The 21,455-nt window shown below is 40.3% G+C and overlaps 1 protein-coding gene across 3 annotated transcripts in view; it reads left to right on the top strand.

The window, feature by feature from the left end:
* Positions 1-21,455, top strand: part of pola1 (polymerase (DNA directed), alpha 1) — a 79,043-nt gene that overhangs the window by 9,699 nt on the left and 47,889 nt on the right. For all 3 annotated transcript variants that reach the window (XM_051682743.1, XM_051682742.1, XM_051682741.1), the window contains exons 14-26: positions 32-170; positions 339-493; positions 761-845; positions 1,027-1,088; positions 1,172-1,261; positions 1,384-1,500; positions 1,596-1,771; positions 1,861-1,990; positions 2,198-2,317; positions 2,408-2,498; positions 2,584-2,708; positions 2,811-2,957; positions 3,128-3,250. In XM_051682743.1, coding sequence (XP_051538703.1) covers positions 32-170; positions 339-493; positions 761-845; positions 1,027-1,088; positions 1,172-1,261; positions 1,384-1,500; positions 1,596-1,771; positions 1,861-1,990; positions 2,198-2,317; positions 2,408-2,498; positions 2,584-2,708; positions 2,811-2,957; positions 3,128-3,250 — 1,560 coding nt within the window. The remainder of the gene's footprint in view (positions 1-31; positions 171-338; positions 494-760; positions 846-1,026; positions 1,089-1,171; positions 1,262-1,383; positions 1,501-1,595; positions 1,772-1,860; positions 1,991-2,197; positions 2,318-2,407; positions 2,499-2,583; positions 2,709-2,810; positions 2,958-3,127; positions 3,251-21,455) is intronic.

Below are 21,455 nucleotides of genomic sequence, written 5' to 3'. Positions count from 1 at the left end.
TAATGTGTGTGTTGTGTGGTCTGTTTTGTAGGCTGAACTTCCCCCATTGCCAGCTGAGCTGAAGGGCTCAACGTTTTCTCATGTGTTTGGCACCAATACCTCCAGCTTGGAACACTTCCTCCTTAACAGGAAGATCCGTGGACCTTGCTGGCTTGATGTCAAGACTCCTCGTACGTAACCTGCAAACAAGCTAAAATGCTCTCTGAAAACACAATCATACTATTGCTCTGTATTTAGCCTGTATGAATACACCATGTGACCTCCTCATTGATATCACTTCAGATAATTTTCAAAATACTGTAATGGTTTAATATATTTGCTCTCATCATTACCTCTAGAGTTGAGCAGTCAGCCTGTGAGTTGGTGTAAGGTCGAGGCCATTGCACAGAAAAGTGACCTGATCTCAGTAGTTAAAGATCTGCCACCACCTCCACTGGTCATCATGTCCATAAGCCTTAAAACCGTCCAGAACCCAAAGACTCACCAGAATGAGGTAAACCTGAGTTAATCCTACTCTTCAGGGGTTAGTTTTTCCTGTTATTAAAGTTTGTCACTGGGAAATTATACTTCGGCTTTTTTCTGGGCTTAGACCCCTCTTACCTGTCTGTATACGTCTGATAAAATATTTGATATGAAGAACAAAATATTTCTGCTTATGGATAATTGTTTTGTGGATCGTGTGATACCCAATGAAGCTCAGCTAAGCTGGAGTGGTGGCAGTTTACAATCGAAACTTTACTTTCTGTCTTGCCTTGGGTAGATTGTTTCTCTTGCTGCCCTCATCCATCATAAGTTTCCCCTGGACAAAGCTCCACCGCGACTCCCTTACCAGACCCATTTTGGAGGTGAGTTTCTCCTTTCTACTTTAAATTTAATGCGGTTTGAGCCGTGAGGCCATAATATCTTTGATAGATATATTTTGCTATTTCAGTTTTGGGAGATTTTGGTTGGGATGAAACTATTTAGCAGTTTTATGAATAATTACTGCTTGTTTTAGCTCACACATCTATGCATTTTCTGTTAAAGTGGTGAGTAAACCCAGTGACTGCGTCTTCCCCTATGACTTCAAAGATGCAGTTAGGAATAAGGTAATTTTCTTGTGTTAAGACTAAAAACATGAAATGGGTTTCATATGTCCAATCAACCATTTTATTTTGTTTCTCTTATTCAGAATGGGATAGTAGAGATTGCAGGTACTGAACGTGCACTCTTAGGCTTCTTCTTGGCCAAGATGCACAAGATTGATCCTGATGTTTTAGTGGTGAGTTGAAATGTTAATACATGTGCAATAACTGACCTGGTAGATTGATGTGGCTGATTTCTTTTTCTCCTTGTTTTAATTTATTTTTCTACCACATTTGCCTTCCAATTACAATGTTTTAGGGTCACGACATCTATGGTTTTGACCTTGAAGTGCTCCTGCAGAGAATCAATGTGTGCAAAGTACCGCACTGGTCCAAGATTGGCCGTCTAAGAAGAGCCAACATGCCCAAATTGGGGGTGAGAAAACCTCTGATGCATGAGGTCATGAAAGAAATTTTTTTCCTGCAAATAGTGTATTAAACCTGTGCATATGGGCATCTCTTGTATCTCAGGGTCGCGGCGGCTTTGCGGAAAAGAGTGCCACTTGTGGACGCCTGGTGTGTGATGTTGAGATCTCTGCCAAAGAGCTTATCCGATGTAAAAGTTATCATCTGACTGAGCTGGCTGCCCAGATCCTGAAGACCGAGAGGGTGGTGGTGCCTCCGGAGAACATTAGGAACTTTTACAGGTTAGCTGCCACCTGAAAACGATTCCCTTCTGTTGATGTAACATTCCAATTTTCGGTCTTTCCAACACTTTCTTTATTTTTTCCAATAGTGATTCCCCTCACTTGCTCTACCTCCTGGAGCTCACCTGGTTGGATGCTAAGCTTATCCTGCAAATCATGTGTGAGCTAAATGTTCTACCACTGGCAATGCAGATAACTAACATTGCTGGTAATGTCATGGTAAGATGCCTCTCTGAATAATCCCATTGCTTATTTCATCCATAGTAACCACATTCTAGCTTGGTGTTTCATCTTGTATTGATAATGCAATATAAAGGTATACTTTTTGGTTTTGTGCTGTGTGGTTACATTGAATTTTTTTGGCTCAGTTGCAGATAAGTATTGCTTATTCATTTTTCTCAATTGCTATCTCTTGTTCTCCTACAGTCTCGCACTCTGATGGGTGGGCGATCAGAGAGGAATGAGTATTTGTTGCTCCACGCTTTCCATGAGAAGAACTTCATTGTTCCAGACAAGCAGTTCTTCAAGAAACCACAACAAGATGTGGTGCGAAGCCTTTTTTCGTTATTACAGTCTTAATACCATTTATGGCCTTAATTTAATATGTTCCTTTTTCTTGTTCATTTCTGCTCTCAGGATGAGGATGTTGAGGTAGGAAAAAGCAAGTCAAACAAAGCAAGGAAGAAGGCAGCATATGCTGGAGGTCTGGTGTTGGACCCAAAAGTCGGTGAGTGTTCAGTCTTTTTGTGTCTCTCATTGTTTGTGTGTATGTATATGCTTGCTAATTCATCTGTTCCGACTTCTGCCCGCAGGTTTCTATGATAAATTCATTCTGCTTTTGGACTTCAACAGTCTGTACCCCTCCATCATCCAAGAGTTTAACATCTGTTTTACTACTGTTGAGAGAGGAGCGACCAATTCACGCAAGAAAACTGAGGTGTGTTTGGGGGTGCTCACAGGTATTTTTGTGAGAACTTATCTTGCTGTTGTAAGATTTATTTAGTTTTAAGCATCTTGTCAAATGTTTCCATAATAATAGGAGGAGGAGGATGAGATTCCTGAGCTGCCAGATCAAAGTCTGGAGATGGGCATTCTTCCCAAAGAAATTCGAAAACTGGTGGAGCGCCGACGACAGGTCAAACAGCTAATGAAGCAACAGGACCTCAACCCTGACCTGTACCTGCAGGTAAGTGAAATCCCAGGCAAGACCCAAGAACATTTCTATATTGATAACTCATTATTTGTTTATGTGAGCCCTTATTTTTTTGCTAGATAACTAGATTAGATTGTAGCTCAGAGCTAGTAATGTAAGGGATTTTATGCATGCAAGCCTTGACGACAAATATCCTCCCATAGTATGATATCAGACAGAAGGCCCTGAAGCTGACAGCTAACAGCATGTATGGATGCCTGGGTTTTTCCTTCAGTCGCTTTTATGCCAAGCCTTTGGCTGCACTAGTCACTCATAAAGGAAGAGAGGTACGTAACCTGCTACACTATTTTTAATGGTTGAATTCAGACACTGATCCCTCACTCTAGATATTATGATTTACGCTACACTAAACAAAATCTTAGTTTATATTGAAACTTGTTCTAGAGACCTCGGTCAAGTTAGATGCCTTATTTATGACACATGAAAACCAAGCTGCGATTGAAAGTTGTTCAGTGGGTTGTGCTATCTTAAAGTGATAAGTGTTGTGTTTTGTTGGCTGGTAATTGTTTGGCCGAATGATCAACACCAAGGTACATAACAGTATAATCTATTGAACAGACTGGATACCTATTCTTTGTCATTTGTTAAATCTATTGTAGCATCTATATTACTAGCAGACACCTATTCAGAATTGCATACTTGCCATATGTTGACCATGGCAGTCTTGCATAAAGAAATTAAAGATCATCCATTAAATGCCACTTGAACCAGTTGGCTCCGTCCTAAATTCTTGAATTCTGCCACTAGAGGGCAGTCTAAACCTGGCCTTCTACGCAACTCCATGCAAGTGTGCTCCTTAGGCCTCTGGCTCTGATTTCACTCGCCTCCTCATGAGCTTCTGTTCTCTTTTGTGCTTTAACCAATTTGACTTGATCTCTTGTTCCTTTTATGCCACCTCCATGGTATGATTGCTGGCTACCTGCTCTTGACTTTAATGAGACTAGACTTTGAAAGCCCACTGGGGTGTAGCAATACAAACGGCATTCATGTTCATGCCTTGCTCTTCTCCCACATTGCCACTGGGCGGTGTGGGGGGCATTGTTTGAAATGGGGGGAACCAATAATTACAATCTCTTTGAATTAGCCTCAGCATTCAACATGCAGGTTTCCATTGCCACCATGAGCCACATTTGTTTCAAGAAGAGCTATAAAAAAGGTTTTTTCAATCGAATAAATCCAAAGCTTGCACCCAAACAAAGGAGAAAGTAAGGAATTAACTAGTTTTTAAGTAGGAAAACTAGGTGTAGATTTGATGTGGATTCTGCAAATGAATCTACAGCTACATAGTTCTAAACCACTACACTGGAGTCTGCAAATATTAATATACGTTTCTTTATGTTGGAGAGCCCAGCTTGACTTAACAACCCTAATTACTCGAATTAGTCTTATTGTGAGACATATTCTCCACTGTCAGCCAGCATGTACTCGCACTGTACACTAAGTTGTTTCAGTGGAGATCAATACAAAATGTAAGGGGAACAGCTTGAGCACTCACAGCTTGCTGCCTTACTTTGACCCTGACATTCATTGGTGTAATTTGAATACATATGTATTTGGTAGCCATTTATATTTTGATAGAGTGGATTCCCTTTTATGCGCTAGTGCTGTTGAGAGCTGTGTTAGTGATTGACTTTGGTGTTGCATATACCATTTTTTCCATGCCGATAAAGATGCTTGATTTGGCCCCCATGCGGATGCCCTCTGAAGCTTCTTGTCTTTCTGCCGCGGCCTGATTGGCCCAGAGGGTGGATCTGGACAAGCCTTAGGTGATTCTCAGCATATTGAAATATACAGGTTCCCAGAGCTGTGATGGGGATGAAGGCTGTTTGGCATCGGCTTCTGAAGGCTGAGGGATTCAGTAAACGATGTGCCATAGAACATTTCAAACTTTTAAGAGGGCAAGAAGTCAAATAGGCAATTTTCTCTTCCTGCCTTCCACTGGAGCCAGAGACACAGAATGTCGATCGTAACCGTTGTCTAATTTGACAATCTAAGTTTACAATCGTCAAACACTAAATCCTGTCAGTCAGATAGTGGGTTGGCTGTATCTTCTGATAGATGGCCGGCTGTCTGCACCAGCATTGTTTTGGGATAAGAATTACAGGCCCTCTGCTTTTAATAGAGTTAACTAATTCTTTCTGAGAAGCTAGCTTAGTGTTAACCTGCCCTAGGGGTGTAAATTCAGTCAACAGGTGCTGTAAAGTGGGTTGAAGTCTAGAGGTGCCACAAGGGAGAAAGTTAAAATGAGGGTTATTTGCTGGTCGTTTAGAGTGAAGGAATATAGATGATTTCTTCAGGCATTACCAGCTGAGCACCTTGTCACACTTGAGTTAGCAAAAACAGTAATCTTGTTTGAGATTATACTTTTGTTACTCACTTTTCTTTTTTAAATACATTTTATGTTTTTATTGTGCATATACTTTTGAAGCTCTGAAACTCCAGAACTTCTGTCAATGAATTGTGTAATTGGTGGGACTGCTTACAATCTATAGGTAAACCTAAAAGTCAAACTAAGGTCAGCACTAGTGGATGACAGATGTAAAATATTTTTAATCGATGATATAATATTTAGAGAGAAGGCATGTTACGATGCACAAATTTTATGATATGATACGATGCAGAAACCTCACGATATGATACGATAATAAAAAAACAGTAGCCACAGATTTAATTTTCCCGCTTAAACTTATTCAAGGATTCAACATAAATGTATTATAAATCTTAATTGACACAACAGTGTCTGACATTGGCAACATAAAGCAGTGCTCTATAATAAAGTAACTTAAACAACAACACTGCATTTATCAGCAGATTGTTATGAGAGAAATTAGTTTGTCTGCATTCAAGTCATTTTAATTTGAATAGCACTTTTCATAATGCACATCATTTAAAAGCAGCTTTGTAGAAAATAATGCCTTAAAGTCTTAAAGCCCCCAGTGAGCAAGCTAAAGGTGACCGTGGCAAAGAAAAAAAACTCCTTTCAATAGTTAGTCGAGAAAAAAAACTTGAGAGGAACCTGACCTCTGGCTTTACATTATATGTACATAATACAATATTATTTAGCGGTTTGAGCAAAAAACGATCGGCGCACAATTTTTTTTGCCCTTTTCCCCTGGTTTCACGTTGCATGTAAACTTTAGCAGTCTTACCGGCTTATCCAGCGCACGCAAATGTTGTGCTCATATATCAAAATCAGTGGCTCATGTAATTGCAGATTTCTTGCATAGTTTTTTTTTTTATTATCTGGTTTTTGATAGTTATGAGAGTCTTGCTGTGCATGTGATCACACTCAGTGGCGGCTGGGAGAGGCTGGCTGTTAATTGCAACTTGCTGTTTCTGTCTCGCAATCCACCAATTTGCGCGATGACGGTGTAAATAAAACAGCATGTTTAATGTACTATAGCACTGGGACATGACACTGTTGGTTGGCCTATGTAGACTAGTTGCTCTGTTTTCCTGTGAGCGCTCAGCGCTGCCTCTTCGAGGAGGAGACTGTTTCACAGCTCTCAGTGTTCCATTGCTTGATTTTAATCACGCTTATGTATTAATGTATCGTACGATACATATGATATTGAATTGCGAGCGTCGTATTGTACGATACAATATATTTTTACACCCCATTAGTGTATGTGAAAGTGTATGATGTCATGCTGATTTATATGATACAGTTTAATTATAGCCAATAAGAAGTACACAAAATTGTTGATTTAAATGATCACATTTTACTCGATATTTACTTTAAAATTCACTATAAAATTTTAGTGTAAATCTAGCAAGCTTTTTATGTTTTCAGTTTTTTTTTTTGTTATTTAGTTAATGTATAATATTACTCTGTGTTATATTACCCTGGCATTAATGGGGATAAAACTAGTCACCACTGCTGCAATGGCATACCATACAGTATACAGCTGCTGACAGTAGGAGTGGACAGTGACAGTAAATTTGCACATCTCTACCTCCTGACTGCCACCATTCTCCTTTTTTCTTTTCTTCCTTTTTTGGACAGTCGTGGAAACGTACTAGTTGATTTTTTTTTTTTTTCTTTTGATGTTGGAGCAAATGGAAACGCAAAAATAATATTTGCTGTGGCCTCCTATTCAGTACAACAGACTTGCCCCACAGTAGTTTACTTCTGCATTCCAAGCCTGGAAATGTGAAAAGGGTTGTAACAAACTTCACAGCAGAAGGGAAGGAGAACACTGGGAAGCGGGTTTTTTCCAGGCTCAGGTAAGACTTTTAATCAGCCACTTAAGTGCTTTTCAACTTCACAAACTCATCAGCTTCACAGGCACGTAGTCACTTAGACACATTTGCTTTTACAGGCACGTAGTTACTTAAACACATCAGCTTCACAAATACAACAGAATTAATGCAATAGCTTCAGGAGCACCGTGGTCTTCCTTGTGCCTTGCTTCCTTTTTGTCTCTCTCTCTCTCTTTGCTGGTGATGTGGCTGCTTATATGTCACTCTCCCCATGCTCACTGGAATTAGAGACAGGTGTTAAACATAATCTAGCTCAGGTGCAAGCGCCCTTACAGCTTTCTCTCTCTCCGGATGGACGCTTGACCATGCCTCTGCTGCCACAAGGGTCCATTTATAATCTCAAAACTGATCTCAAAAGGAATTAATATCCGCCTATTACTCAGCCTTGTCGATATATAGGTCTGTCACTTATCAGCACTAGACTTGCCACGATATCATAATTTTCACACCGGTGTGGTGTTCACGTTCAAACCGACTAACATTGGTATTACCGCTGGTTGGACACTAAGAGGTACTATGGGGTAATTTTCGTTAAGCAGGAGCCTACACAATAATGCAAGACAGCTTGATTTCAAACTTTGCACTTTATTTTTTTGCTATTTTAACAAAAAATTCAAATGAAACTGAAAAAATAAAGTATTTGAAGTAATGAGGTGGTGAAAAAAAAATCATATATAACCACCTTTCCATTTACCGTCACACAAGTATGCGTCTATGACAACAGGCGGAAAATTACTAATACAAATTAAGATCTAAAAACAATTATAATTGTAAACATAATAATTATAATGATGATAATAATCACTGAAATATAAATCATGGTTCAAGGTGAATGTGTTTTTGTATTTTATGATTTAATCACAGATGAATAGGCTATATATAAAAGTGATCCTGCAGAGTTGCGCTCACTATGAACTGCTCTGGGGAAATAAAGCGAACTGAACTCGAGCACCTCCTGAGGTGAGATGGTCTGAGGTCATTTGCAGCATTCTCATAGACGATGGTGGTGATGGCGTAGTGGGCTAAAGCATATCACTTGTAATCAGAAAGTTACTGGTTCGATCCCCACAGCCACCACCATTGTGTCCTTGAGCAAGGCACTTAACTCCAGGTTTCTCCGGGGGAATTGTCCCTGTAATAAGTGCTTTGGATAAAAGCGTCTGCCAAATGCATAAGTGTAAATGTACTATTCTTGCAAAAAAAAAATTCAGAAGACTGAAACAAAGAAAGAGTGAGAACCCTTTACATACAAGTGTTCCACGAGACTGCACGCCTCAACAACCAGCGTGTCAGACATGCGCATAGATGGCTTTTCTTTCATCTATTCTTAAAAATATTATAAGGTGTGTTTCTTCAAGCGTGTCTGTGTTTCATTCCGAATCAGAGATGTCTTACAATTACCCACCATGCACATTATATTTGCTACCTGCAATTAAACGTCTTCTGTCAGTGCGTGTACTTTGCTGCCTGTGTAATTTGATACGTTGATAAAGAACATCTGGCTTTCAGTGTGTTATTTAGGTTAATTTATCATGGGTCGCAAACTCTTCATTTGGCAAATACTCTTTATTTAAGGATATTCTATTCGTTAGGCTATTGTATTGATATTGGAAGTTCCATTCATAATGTTTCCCCCTTTTACCTGGTATAAAATTTCACACCGGTGTTGTCCCTTGTACCAAGTAGAACCGGTAACACGGTACACTGTGACAACCCTAATCAGCACAGTTCCATATCGGAAATGGTTAATATTTCTGTTTTAAAACTTGGCTGTGCAGACTGATTCCTTTTAAATGCGAGTGGAATTTAATGTCACTGGTTTAAGCCCTTGTAATTTGGCTCATTTTGTTGTATGACGATTTAGGGAAATCCCCCTCTAGACCAGTTAGCAAGAGCCGCTTGCGTTTAGCCTTTACGAGCACTTGTGAGGTGATGTTCTGTGGCCCTTGACCTTTCCAAGGAAACATTTGTTCTGATGCAAACCCTGTTCTCCCCTGGTATGAGATGCATGCCATGGAATAGGCGTTTAGGATTTCATGCGGAGGGGTCTGTCCTGATTGATGTGCCTAAATTTTATTTTCAGCTCTTTGTGCGCCGGCCAGTGTGAAAAGCGGAGCTTCAGCTGTGGAGCTTGGGTGGGGTGTTGGGTCTAGAGTTAATCGAGTGATGTTTACAACTTCTGTCGCTACAGACTGCTGATGGCACTGGAATGCAAGTTAGTGTGACCTATCACCTTGTCTTGCCACAGGCTCTGGACTCCTCTTTACCTAGTTTAGGGGAGTTCTTAAAGGTAAAACAAAGCTTATTATGCTGTCACAGACCCCATCGTGTCCTTGTGCTATGAATCCGTCAGATCTAGAGCGGCTGTTGGTTAGATGAGATGGACTGTTGTGGTGATGGAGGGGTGGTTTGAATTAGGTGTCATCTGAGTAAACATTGTTTCCTTTCTGCTCTCTCAGACAACTCTTCCAGTTGTCAGAATTACAAAGGTCATTTTTAACCTTCCCAGAATAAGACATAAGTGCCCCCCTCCTCCACTGTAGGCATTGTTGCACGCACCGTTTGACCCTGTGGTCTTTGGGCTGGGATTTGCTCCTGATATCACTGGACTTAACAAATAGTCACATGGGCCAAAGAATATTTTTGGATTTGAAGGCGAGATGCAGTCAACATTGCGTAGCTTCACGTTCCTCATGCAAGTTGCCTCATGAGCTTTGCACCTTTTAATTTAGGCCAGCTTCTCAAGTGAGGTGTTATTGTTAACTTAATTTATTCTCAACTTTGGTACAGACTCCTTTAATGTTGTTCATGTTTTAACAGCACACTTTTGCATTTGTTTTCTCAATTCGTATTTTTAAAACGGAGGATTTTGGCCACCACAAATTATGTCCTAAAACCCCATTTTTGGTTTTTGATCTATAAAGAAAACGGGGGATATTGCTTTGAACAATACCTGCATAATTAGGCTGTTTTTACAGCTATACAATCATACAAGTGTTTTAAAAATTAAGTAGCCTAAATGTTATTGTTGTAATGCCAACAGAAGGAAGAACAAGTACAATTATATTAGAAATGTAAACAGTAAGAAAAAAATAATTTAATATATTTATTCCGAACAGGCTAATTTTAAATAGGTGGTTTCGATTTTCAGCCTAATGTTTGGAATTTTCGGTTTTAGACAAGAAGTTTAATTTCAGTGCATCACTATTTGAAACACCTACAAAGCTTCAATGCAACTCAACATTCCACCAACCATCATTGCTTGCTCAGAAAACAAAGTAACAGGGGATTGCATTGACCAGAGGGCTGATTCAGTTCAACTGTCATGTAATGAGGTCATCTTTCTCATAAATAGGTGGAAAGAATCACGTCGCCCTACATGAGTTGAGGTGTCGCTCAATGTTCCGATGATTAGACCTGTAAACTGTACAACAAGGGTTGTGTTACAATGCAGCTTCCTTTGGGAATAATGCAGGACAACTTGCAGCTTGTATAGGCTGATGTATAATTAAAGGATTATGAACTGGTTATTTGTACATTATGAAAATGGACCAGAGTCCATTAGAGTGATCCATTGAGGATGTCATGTGCTGATATATGCAGCAGCTTAACCCAGACCCATCAGTTGGGAACAAGAACTTATATATTTTGTTGTGAATTTGATTAGGGCTGAATGATTTGGACAAAAAAAATCTAATTGTGATTATTTTGAAAAATACTGCTTTTTGAACTGTGATATGATTATTATCATTAAAAAAATCTAGTAAAGGTTTCCTTTTGACCACAATGAAAGGAATGGTTCACCCAAAAATAAATTTATCATTTATTAATTTCATCATTTACTCACCCTCATGCCATCCCAGATATGTATGACTTTCTTCAGCAGAACACTAATCAAGATTTTTAGAGGAATATCTCCACTCTGTAGGTCCTTACAATGCAAGTGAATGGTGATCAGACCTTTTGTTGCTCCAAAAATCACATCAGTGAAACCTACACTACCGTTCAAAAGTTTAGGGTCACTTATTCTTTTTTTTATTTTATTTTTTTATTTTTCACATTTTAGAATAATAGTAAAGTCATCACAACTATGGAATAATAGAAATGGAAATATGGGAATTATGTTGTGACTAAAAAAAATAAATCAAAACTATGTTATATTTTAGCATCTTCAAAGTGGCCACACTTTGCCTAGATTTTGCAGAAATGTACTCTTGGTATTTTCTCAACCAACTTCTTGAGGTATCACCCTGGGATGCTTTTAAACAGTATTGAAGGAGTTCCCATCTATATGCTGGGCATTCAGTGGCTGCTTTTCTTAATTATTCGGTCCAAGTCATCCATTTCAAAAACATTTTTTTTTTTTTAAATATTTTAGTTTTGTAATTAAATAAATTAATATGTTGGCACAATTATTATTTTTGTCTACAAAACTAATTTCAAACATTTAAGCATACACCTCCAGATCAAAAGATTTTTAAGATCATGAGAAACATTTCAGGCAAGTGACCCCAAACTTTTGAACGGTAGTGTAAAAGTAATCCATATGACTCCAGTTGTTAAATTTATATCTTCAGAAGCGATATGATAGATGTGGGTGAGAAATAGATCAAAATGTAAGTCCTTTTTTACTCTTCACTTTCACTTTACATCTGATCACCATTCACTTGCATTGCTTGGACCTACAGAGCTGAAATATTCTTCTAAATTGTTTTTAAAATTTTCGTTTTTAGGTGAACTATCCCCTGAAGTCATGGAAAAAAATATGTTCTACTGCTAATAGAAATAAAAAAATACCATGTCTCTGTACTACCTAACCTGATGTTTCTGAAAATTAAGGCACTTTATCATTGTTTTAGTTGCAAACAGACTGTTTAATTAATACTTAATATCTATTACATATGTACTTAAAGGCTTGAACCCCGTTAATCGCTGCTTGCAGCTGAATTATTAACAACTATGTTGTTGTTGTTGTTGTTTTTATTATAAAACAGTACAGTTTTTATCTAATATTTTCTTAACCCTCATTTTGTACAGAGAACAGAGCTGCGCATTTATAGCAAAAGGCATGTGCAAACTATTTATTTATTTAATTAAATCACAGCCTTCGCAGTTTGATAGTCTTACTGCATCATATCACGATTTAAATTTTATTTTGATTAATCTTTCAGCCTTAATACTGATCAGAGGTTTTATGTTGGGTTTTGGGAAGGGCACGCGATGCACTTTTGTGGGATATTTTTACCTTCAGTTCTAGATGCCAGGCTGCCCACTGAAGTGATTTCAGGCGGGCGTATTAAATCAGGGAGAGGATTTGCAGGGAAATTTTAATGCTTAGTGCTCAGACTCCATGTGATGAACTCAGTGGAATCTTCTCCATTTACCTCCACATGATCTATGTTGGCTGTGTGTACACCTGTTATTTAAATGTCTTAATAAATGACTGTCATTGAACTGTGGTTTGTGTGTATTGGCTTTTGTTACTTCCTCAAGATCATTTGTACATTGTCAGAGAGATGACTTTGTTATCTCCGCTCAGAGTATGCGGGCATCTATGTGTTTGCATGCTATGTGGGCATTTCGTTTGCCTGTCCCACTACTGTTTTAATCTGCCCGTGTGTGTGTTTCAGATCCTCTGGGCAGAGGATAGAGAGATGACAGCGGACGTATATCACCCTGACAGTGCTGTGTGACTTTTGCTATTTCAGGCAGAGGACTGTCATCCTCAAAATGCTTTTCAACAGGACGCTTTTCAAAACAATCGTCACCAGATACTTTCTTTTACAAGGTTTCTTTGCCGCTCCAAGGCTTAAAATGCCCTCTATGATGTGCACCGAAGCCAACAGAAGGCCAGATGCCCTCTGGGTGAGCAAATGGCACCATGGGGCAGAAGGTATGAACTGTTTACGAGAGCAGCCGTAGACTTAGATTTTTCTTCATAACCATTCCTTAAGCTGCCTGAAATGGTTGGGAAGAGATAAATGAATGTGTTAATGACAGCCCTGTCAATTGGGGCAAAAAGATTGAGGGCCATATGGGTAGATGGGGGATCAGTGCCAAACGCTCCTGTCGTTCCTGTCAATCATGCTGTGATCTGAGCCAGCTGCTTCATTTATGGTACCTTAAACACTGTTTTAACTTTTGGATTTACCTCTTGGCATAATTCTCTGTTAGCCAGTGCTTATTCAAGAAAATTATGCATTTATTATTACAAAAAATTTTTTTAATTACTTCGTGCATAAAGAAAATGTGCCTATTTTTAGAGCCATAAAGATTTTGTGCATTGACATTATATTTATGACAATTAGCGCTTTCTATTCAAATCAGCACAATATACCATATGTAAATACTTCATAATTTTATTAAATTATTTATCAACAATTTGTCATTTTTATCCAAAGATCTTGATTGCCCTAAAATTGGCAATTATTTATTTAGATTTTCTTTGTGTGAAATATGACCCAGACATGTTCTTTACAAGGTTTATGAGATCGGCTTTGTGAGATATGCTCACAAAACTTGGGCGTATTTCCAAATGCAACTGAAAATTAATCAGCATGAAGTTAAGTTGTACAGGGCTTGATTTTATCCATTGGGACTTGATTGGAGCATGAAAAGTAGGATGTGACATTATTGGTTAATGTTATTCTTCCCTGCCCATGTGGCCTTGGTTTCATCAGCAGAAATGTAATTTCACAGGCGGAGCAAGTTATTATTTTGATTAAATTATGATAATTATACCAGGGACATTTATAAAGTAAGTAAATATGGTAGAATTTGATTTCTAGTTGTCTTTGTCACACACTGCATCATAGTGCATTTGAACGGAGAACTACTTTGGTTTTGTGAACCACTACAGTTCGTGAGTGACCTGATGGTAAGCTCCATAATGACACTCTTGACTCTTTATCATGTCACGCTCCACATGTGTCCCCAGGCATGTGACGGAGAGGGTCCAGTCCCCTTTCCCATCTTTCTCCCGGCAGCTTCTGCTCCAACACAGCTGCTAATACACTGAGCTTCATAATTACAGTCCACTTTCTGTCACTTCTGCCTGCAGCCAGACAAGGAGCTGGGAAAAGTTTAAACAGGGCATTGTTGGCCTGCTGGACGAAGAGATTGAAGGTTTAAAGCTTTTACAGAGCTGAACAGTTAGTGCTGTTACTTTCATATACCCATCAGTCTGGTAAATTTCACAGCTTACTCTGGCCAAGAACTGCCCTCTTAGACATGAAGGGTCTGTCTATCTAACATATAGCTACCAGCCATTTTATTTTTTGACCTTTTTTTTTTAAGTGCCATTTATGGGCAGGTTTATCAGAGATGGTTGATGCCAAATATACTCAAATTAATTTAAATTAAAAGCAAAATCAAATAATGAAATTGTAATGTATTACGGATTGTGACATGTATCGCAGTACGTATCATATTGTGAGGTGGCTGGTGATACCCATCTCTATTGTGTACTTAATATCTTTAATGAGGGAATGAACTACAATCCCATGAAGTATTGCAAATGACTTCATCGAACGATGGAAATATATAAAACTATTGTAAATATAGAAACAATATATTTATACAACCACTTGCGTTATTCGCAGTGCATCATGGGAGTGGATGCAGAGCTTGTTTGCCATGGTCTGATTGGTGGATCTTTCTTTTCAGGATTCACGGGTAGTGTAGTTCTTCAGCAGAAATTTTTACTCCTGAAAGCAGACTGTTGGGCTCTATTTGTAAATGCCATGTGACCGTTATTGAGCTGACTGTAGGCAGTCCATTGACCATTTTATTAACATTTTTTTTTGTGGCATTATGCAAAATATGCTATTGATTGGGTATAATTGATTTTTATTGAACCCGGAACATTCCTTTAAACTGAGAATTAAATTGTGTATGCTTAGTGGTGCTTGCTAACTCGAGCATTACAGTTACTACTGCTCACACCTGAAGTTTTCATAAAATATACCTGAAAATAAAAAATTATAAAAAAAAGATGCCTTAGCTTATCCTGCACAGTATGTGCTACGGCAGCGGTTGGCAACCTTTTTGACATCAAGTGCCATTTTAATGTTATTTTTTTCTGTGCCGAGTGAACTGCCCCCCACCACCACTCCTGTAGGGTATGTAGTGTGTGTGTGTGTGTGTGTGTGTGTGTGTGTGTGTATATGTGTATATATATATAAATAAATAAACGTGTATATAAAACATAAAGGCTATGTCCTAGATGAGTGAAAAGTTTAATTGAAGAGTTAAGGCCTGTTCACACCAAATCCGTGACAATTTTGCGAGACGAACGTCTGACGGAAGGTCTATTCACACAGAGTCCGTAAAAATATGGAATGAAAAACTATTTCACCTCTGTACAGTAGGCGGTACTGTTGTCATACCAGTTTCCTGTCTGCACCCTTCAGCTGTAAGAGATAAATATATTGATCGCTGTTAAAGCATTTATTTACCTAATTCGGCGTAACTGTTTCATTATGTTCTTTCCATGGTGTTGTTGCATTTTGAGGAGTATATAATCTGTTTTTTATACGAATGAGTAAAGAGCACTGTTGCATAAATATATGTACTATTTATATGTGCACATGTATTTATCTACGAGCATCTTCCAAATGGACTCCAGAACCCAAGTTCTCTTTTTATAATACCTGGATAATATAACAGCCGGTACAGTGATATAAATACACTGGAATAATGTACATTAAGAATAACAGTTTAGTATAAAATAGGATGCATATATTAAAAATAACAAAAAATACTGTCACACTACCTTTTATTTATTTAAATTATTGCAGTACTTTGCTATTTGTATCGCAAGGATAATATAACAGTGTGGTTCTGCTATTCGTTTGTCTAAAACATTGCATGGATCAAATCTTTTTATGGGATTTTACTATGAACTTAGTCCAAACTAATTGCTGAACGATGGGTTATGTAACGTAATCCCCGGTTCTTTGATAACAGAGTGAGGTGTTTCACTATGGGAATCGCTTTGGGCGTGACCACTACGAAAGCTCCTATGACACCATGACACCATGTCTGTCCTTAACAGACCCACCTATATTTCCTAGGTCGACCCCTACAGAAGTCATTAAAGAGAATTTTCTTCCCGTGCCTGTGCAAGGAGGGAAGTGTTGGTGAAACACCTCACTCTGTTATCGTAGAACCCAGGATTACGTTACATAACCCATCGTTCTTTTTCTAACTTCGCTCTGTGTTTCACTATTGGAGATATAGACCACTCCCGGATTGCACAACATATTACAACCATATAACAATTAACAACTAAATGGGTTCCAACCTACTGACTCCTAGTACCGCATGTGCTAAGGATGTCTCAGACACATCCAATCTGTAGAACCGCACAAAAGTGTGTGGCATAGCCCAACATGCCGCTGCACAGATATCTTGAACAGAAACTCCCTAAAGAAGGGCCCACGACGTAGCCATACCCCTTGTGGAGTGGGCTCTCAAGCCCGGTGGCGGTTGAGAACCCCTGCATCTGTAAGCTATAGATGACGAGATAGTGTCTTCCCTTTATGAGGAGTGACCCATGACACAAACAGCTAGTCATGATTTCTGCAACCTGCTGTCCTCTCCACATACATATGAAGAGCTCATACTGAACATAAGTTAAATCTCTGCTCCTCCGGAGAAGATAACAGAGGGGGATGGAAAGCTGCTAGTTCTGTAGTCGAGCACCTATAAACGGAGTCCACCACTTTTAGGAACAAAACCAGGGTTAGGGCGAAAGGAAACTTTAGTGAGCCCGGGAGCAAATTGTCAACAAGATGGGCTAACAGATGAGGCTTGTAAATCACTCTCGCACTTGGCTGTTGCCAGAGCTACAAGCAGCACCATTTTAAGAGAGAGAAACATCAACCCCATCCCTTCTAAAGGCTCAAAAGCATGGTGAGAAATGGCCTCTAAAACCATAGACAAATCCCACAAAGGGACCAACTGCCTGGACACCGGCAGCTTGCGGCGTGCCCCTTTCATAAAGTGGCTTATTAAAGGGTGTTGGCCTGCAGGTTTGTCACCAAAACCTACATGACAGACAGAAATAGCCACGAAATACACCTTCATTGTGGAAAAAGCCTTCCCTTTATTGAGCAGATCCTGGAGAAAGCAGAGTATGTCCCTCACCGTACACTGAAAAGGGACAATATGGCTCAGCCCACACAATTCTTCAAAGACTCGCCATTTATTACTATTAAAGTAAAGGAGTGGAGGAGGCTCTGGTATTCTGTATAGTGTCTATGACTGATGGAGGCAGACCTGCCGCACTCATTCCACCTCAACCCAGTGCTGAAAGACCCTCATTTTGAGAAGTCCCAAATGTACTACTGAAATCACTGAAGTCATTAGGCCCAGCATTCGTAAGCATAGCCTGTACGGGACCACTCTCCCCGTCTGAAACCAGGCGAGACATTGTGTGAAAGACGTAATCCTCCCTACTGACAGCGTAACTTGATGAGAGAGAGTTTATGCTGAGACCCAGATATTCTGTGTGTTGAGAGGGCTCTAATCGGCTCTTTTCCATGTTGATTCTGAAACCCAAGCTGTTGAGATGATTTAACACCATGTCTGCATCTTTGATTGCTTGCTCTCTCGATGAAGAGCATATCAGGTAAATCGTCTATGTAGGACAATATTCTTATCCCATTGTTTCGTAACGGGGACAGAGCTGCTTCCACACATTTGCTGAAAACCCTCGGGGCTAAAGAAAGCCCGAACGGAATAGTTTGAAACTTGTAAGCTGTGCCTCGGTATGCAAACCTGATAAATTTCCTGTGAGACAGGAAAATGTCTATGTGAAAATATGTGTCTGACAGATTGATCGTCACGAAGCAATCGTTCGGGCGGATCAATTGACAAAGTACTTTGTGTATCAACATTCTGAATGTATACTTTTGTAGGTGCTTGTTTAACACATGAAGATCCAAAATAGGGTGGAGAGATGTGCTCTCTTTTTTTTTTTTTTTTGGAATCACAAAGTAACGGGAGTAAAAACCCTGATGGCTCTCCTCCTCTGGTACTACTCTGATCGCCCATTTTATAACAGAGTTTTGATTTCGGCCTTCAGGACATGAGCCGACTCTCCCTTGGCCACCGAAACTACCACTCCGTTGAGTCTGGGTGGTTTCATGGCGAATTGTAGCCTGTATCCCCATAAAACCGTAGTTATAACCCACGGATGAACTGCGTGTGCGAGCCAATTGTGGTGATACTAGGGAAGTGCTCTTCATTTCTTTGGGTTTTTTTGGAACATATCGCCCTTGGCTGTTTGCCTGGCTGTGATTAGTGTATCTTTTATTCTTATATTTTCCGAACTTGGGGAGTATATCGCCCTTAGCCCGTGGCCTGTATGTGATAATGCGTTCTTTATTATCAATTCCCCTGAACTGAGAGGTGCTTGAAAACACTGTGTGAGTGCTAGGTAACACTGTCGAACAAAACTCTTAGTTCCCTCGTTTCTCTGAACTTGAGGAGAACTTACAGAGAGGGCCCTTACAGAACTTAAAACGAGGGGGCTGAATTCCCACCTCTTCCTCTTCGCTGGTGGAGAGAGGGGGGCAGGGGAACACTTGCACGTCAGGTCACACGCTTCTTTTCTGATCCTCGGGGTGGGGCGGGCGGTTCCTAGCCGCCGTGGCCGCAAATGAATGTTTCCCTCATGGTGCTGAGCCATCCGCTCTTGGTCGTTGACCGGCTTGTTGCCTGCTGTGAGCAGGTCTTTGATTTCTAGTCCTCACCGGCCTCGCTCTTGCTGCCACTGCGGCTGCTGCAAAGCCCTGCTGAGCTGGCTGAGGGGGTGGTCGTGGCGCTGGCTTGCATGGTAAACAAAGGTTAAAGGCTTCGTCCTCCTGTTTCCTGAGGGTGCTGGTTTCCCTCATTTTCTCGAGAGCCAGCCTGAACAGACCCTTAGTGGGGTCATAAGCTGCATCCATGACTTCCGCTTTCTGAGCGTCGCCCAAGCCTGACCGGTTTAGCCATAATGCTCTCTCACCTGACACGACCAAGCCTATTACATGGCCATATCCCTGAACTGCACCCCGGGAAGAGCGCAGAATGAAATCGTTCACCACATAAATTTTGTCCCAGAGTACCGGGTTCAGCACTCCAGTGTTAGTGTCCAAAATCTCTGCCTGGTACGCTGATAGTAATGTCACTGTGTTCAGCGAGCACACTGACTGCGCTGCGTATTTATACATCCTCTGATAGATCGACGCGGTCAGCCGTTCCATCTTACTTGGCAGTGAAATCTGAGAGGAAGCAGAAGTAGAGCGCCAGTTCGGTGTGATGATAGGCCACTGAAGACTCTACCACTGGGGGTCCGGTCAACTCCAGCTCTCCCATCCCATGAATCTCCAATTTAGAATATCCCTTGGCAGGGAACTTGCTCTTAAAGGGGCTAGACCAATGGCTGGACATCTCCTTCATGCAAGCCGTCACGGCGGGCAGGAGTTGTCTCGTGGTGGATTGAGTAGGCAGCAACCTTTTCCTATCATAAAGGTCTCTCTCTGCTCCTTTGCCATCCTGGGCTGTAGGCCAAGCTAAGCCCAACTTCGCCACGGCTCGTTTACAGACCTCACGCAGGCCGCTGTCCACCTGAGAGGCCGAGTCAGCCGTGCTAGGGGGTCTAGACTGTTGGGCAGTGAAGGGGGAATTGTCTTCCTCCTCTTCCATGTCTAAATCGAGGAGGTCAGAGTTAGCATCGCCCTCTGCATCCTCGTCACCCAGCCCTTCCTCCTCCTGTGTGAGTAGCCCTTCAAACAGCTGAGGCATGTCCGGGGATGTGGCTTCCATCTTGTCCGCCCAGCTCGTAGTAGCTTGCGTTTGATGGTCAGTAGCCGTAGATTTTGCAGTAGCTCCAGACAGACTTGGGTCCTGTTGGTTAACCACCGCCACTCTCAGTACCAAGGGTTCATGAACTGCAACTATTTATTTTTAAGTGACATTTTCAGCGGTAGTATCAGCTGCACGTCTAATGCAGGTGTTTGCCAGTTGAGTAGCGCCCCCAACATGCTGGATTAAGCAGCTGCATCGACTGACAAAAATCTCTTATCTCATTGGTCAGTCAGTTTTCATGACAGTCTGAAGAAAAAAAAATCAGATCACTCCATTAAAAAAAAACCTTTGGATTGTTGGAGGACGATTTGTCGGACTCTGTATGAATAGCGACATCAGAATCCATTGTTACCGTACAAAAGCTTGTTCGGAACGAACATTCATACCGGAAAAACGGGTTTGATGAGAACAGGTCTTTAACATGAATTGCAGAGTTTTATTTTCCATAATTTGGTATGTCTTCCTTCAGCTTTAATGACAACATGCTCTGGAGCTGGCATGGACAAAACCTGATGATTGTTATTCAGCATGATTTGAGAATGTTCCAAAAAGCATCTTTATGCTTAAATGTAAAAAATTAAAAATAAAAATGACATTTTTTAGTTAAAATGGTTATGGTCCAAAATTTGCTTGTTTGGTTAGTGACCTACTGTAGAAGTTGTGTGGAATCTTAATGTTCCTTATTCATTTTGTCATAACGTTTCTTGACAAAATCCTGAAACTTTTGTTTATTTCAAGGTTATTTTAGATTTTGAATCAGACTCAGGCTTTTTAACCCCATTATGTGTGTTTTTGTATGTTTGCCCCTTTTCCCTTAATAATATAGTGTTGAATGTCACCATCATTGTGGTTTAAGAAGCATTTATGCTGGGTTGACAATCTCATAATTTGATAGGAGTATCTTCTTACTGACATCAGGTTTCGATAAGGAAAAAAACTAGAAAATGTAGTCATCCACTCAGTGCAACCAACACAAAGCGGACACATTTACTTGCAAGACTTGCTGAAAGGGAAGCGCTGCCTGAATTGATTTACGTGCAGTGCGCTGAGATATCAGCAGCTCGTGAAGCGCCAATGGTGTGCACGCTTTCACACTTTAATTGTGTTAAGCTTCCTATTCAGCTCACAATTGAACAAAACACACTTCTTCATTATGAGGATGGACTACATCAAGAGAGAGATTGTCATGCAGGTGCGTGGGACTTCATATGAATAAAGTACTCCCCTCTCTTGCATGCCAGTGATTACGTCTCTGCTAGCCAAAAGTGGCACTCGTGCCATAGGTTGCCGACCCCTGTGCTACAGACAAGAATGATACCTGAAATCGTGCACCATGTTGAAAAGAGATGTGCC

The sequence above is a fragment of the Myxocyprinus asiaticus genome, chromosome 41 (genome assembly GCF_019703515.2).
Source record: "Myxocyprinus asiaticus isolate MX2 ecotype Aquarium Trade chromosome 41, UBuf_Myxa_2, whole genome shotgun sequence".
NCBI classification, from domain to species: Eukaryota; Metazoa; Chordata; class Actinopteri; order Cypriniformes; family Catostomidae; genus Myxocyprinus; species Myxocyprinus asiaticus.
The sequence above is the reverse complement of the archived record's forward strand: the minus strand, read 5'-3'. Positions and strand labels throughout refer to the sequence as shown.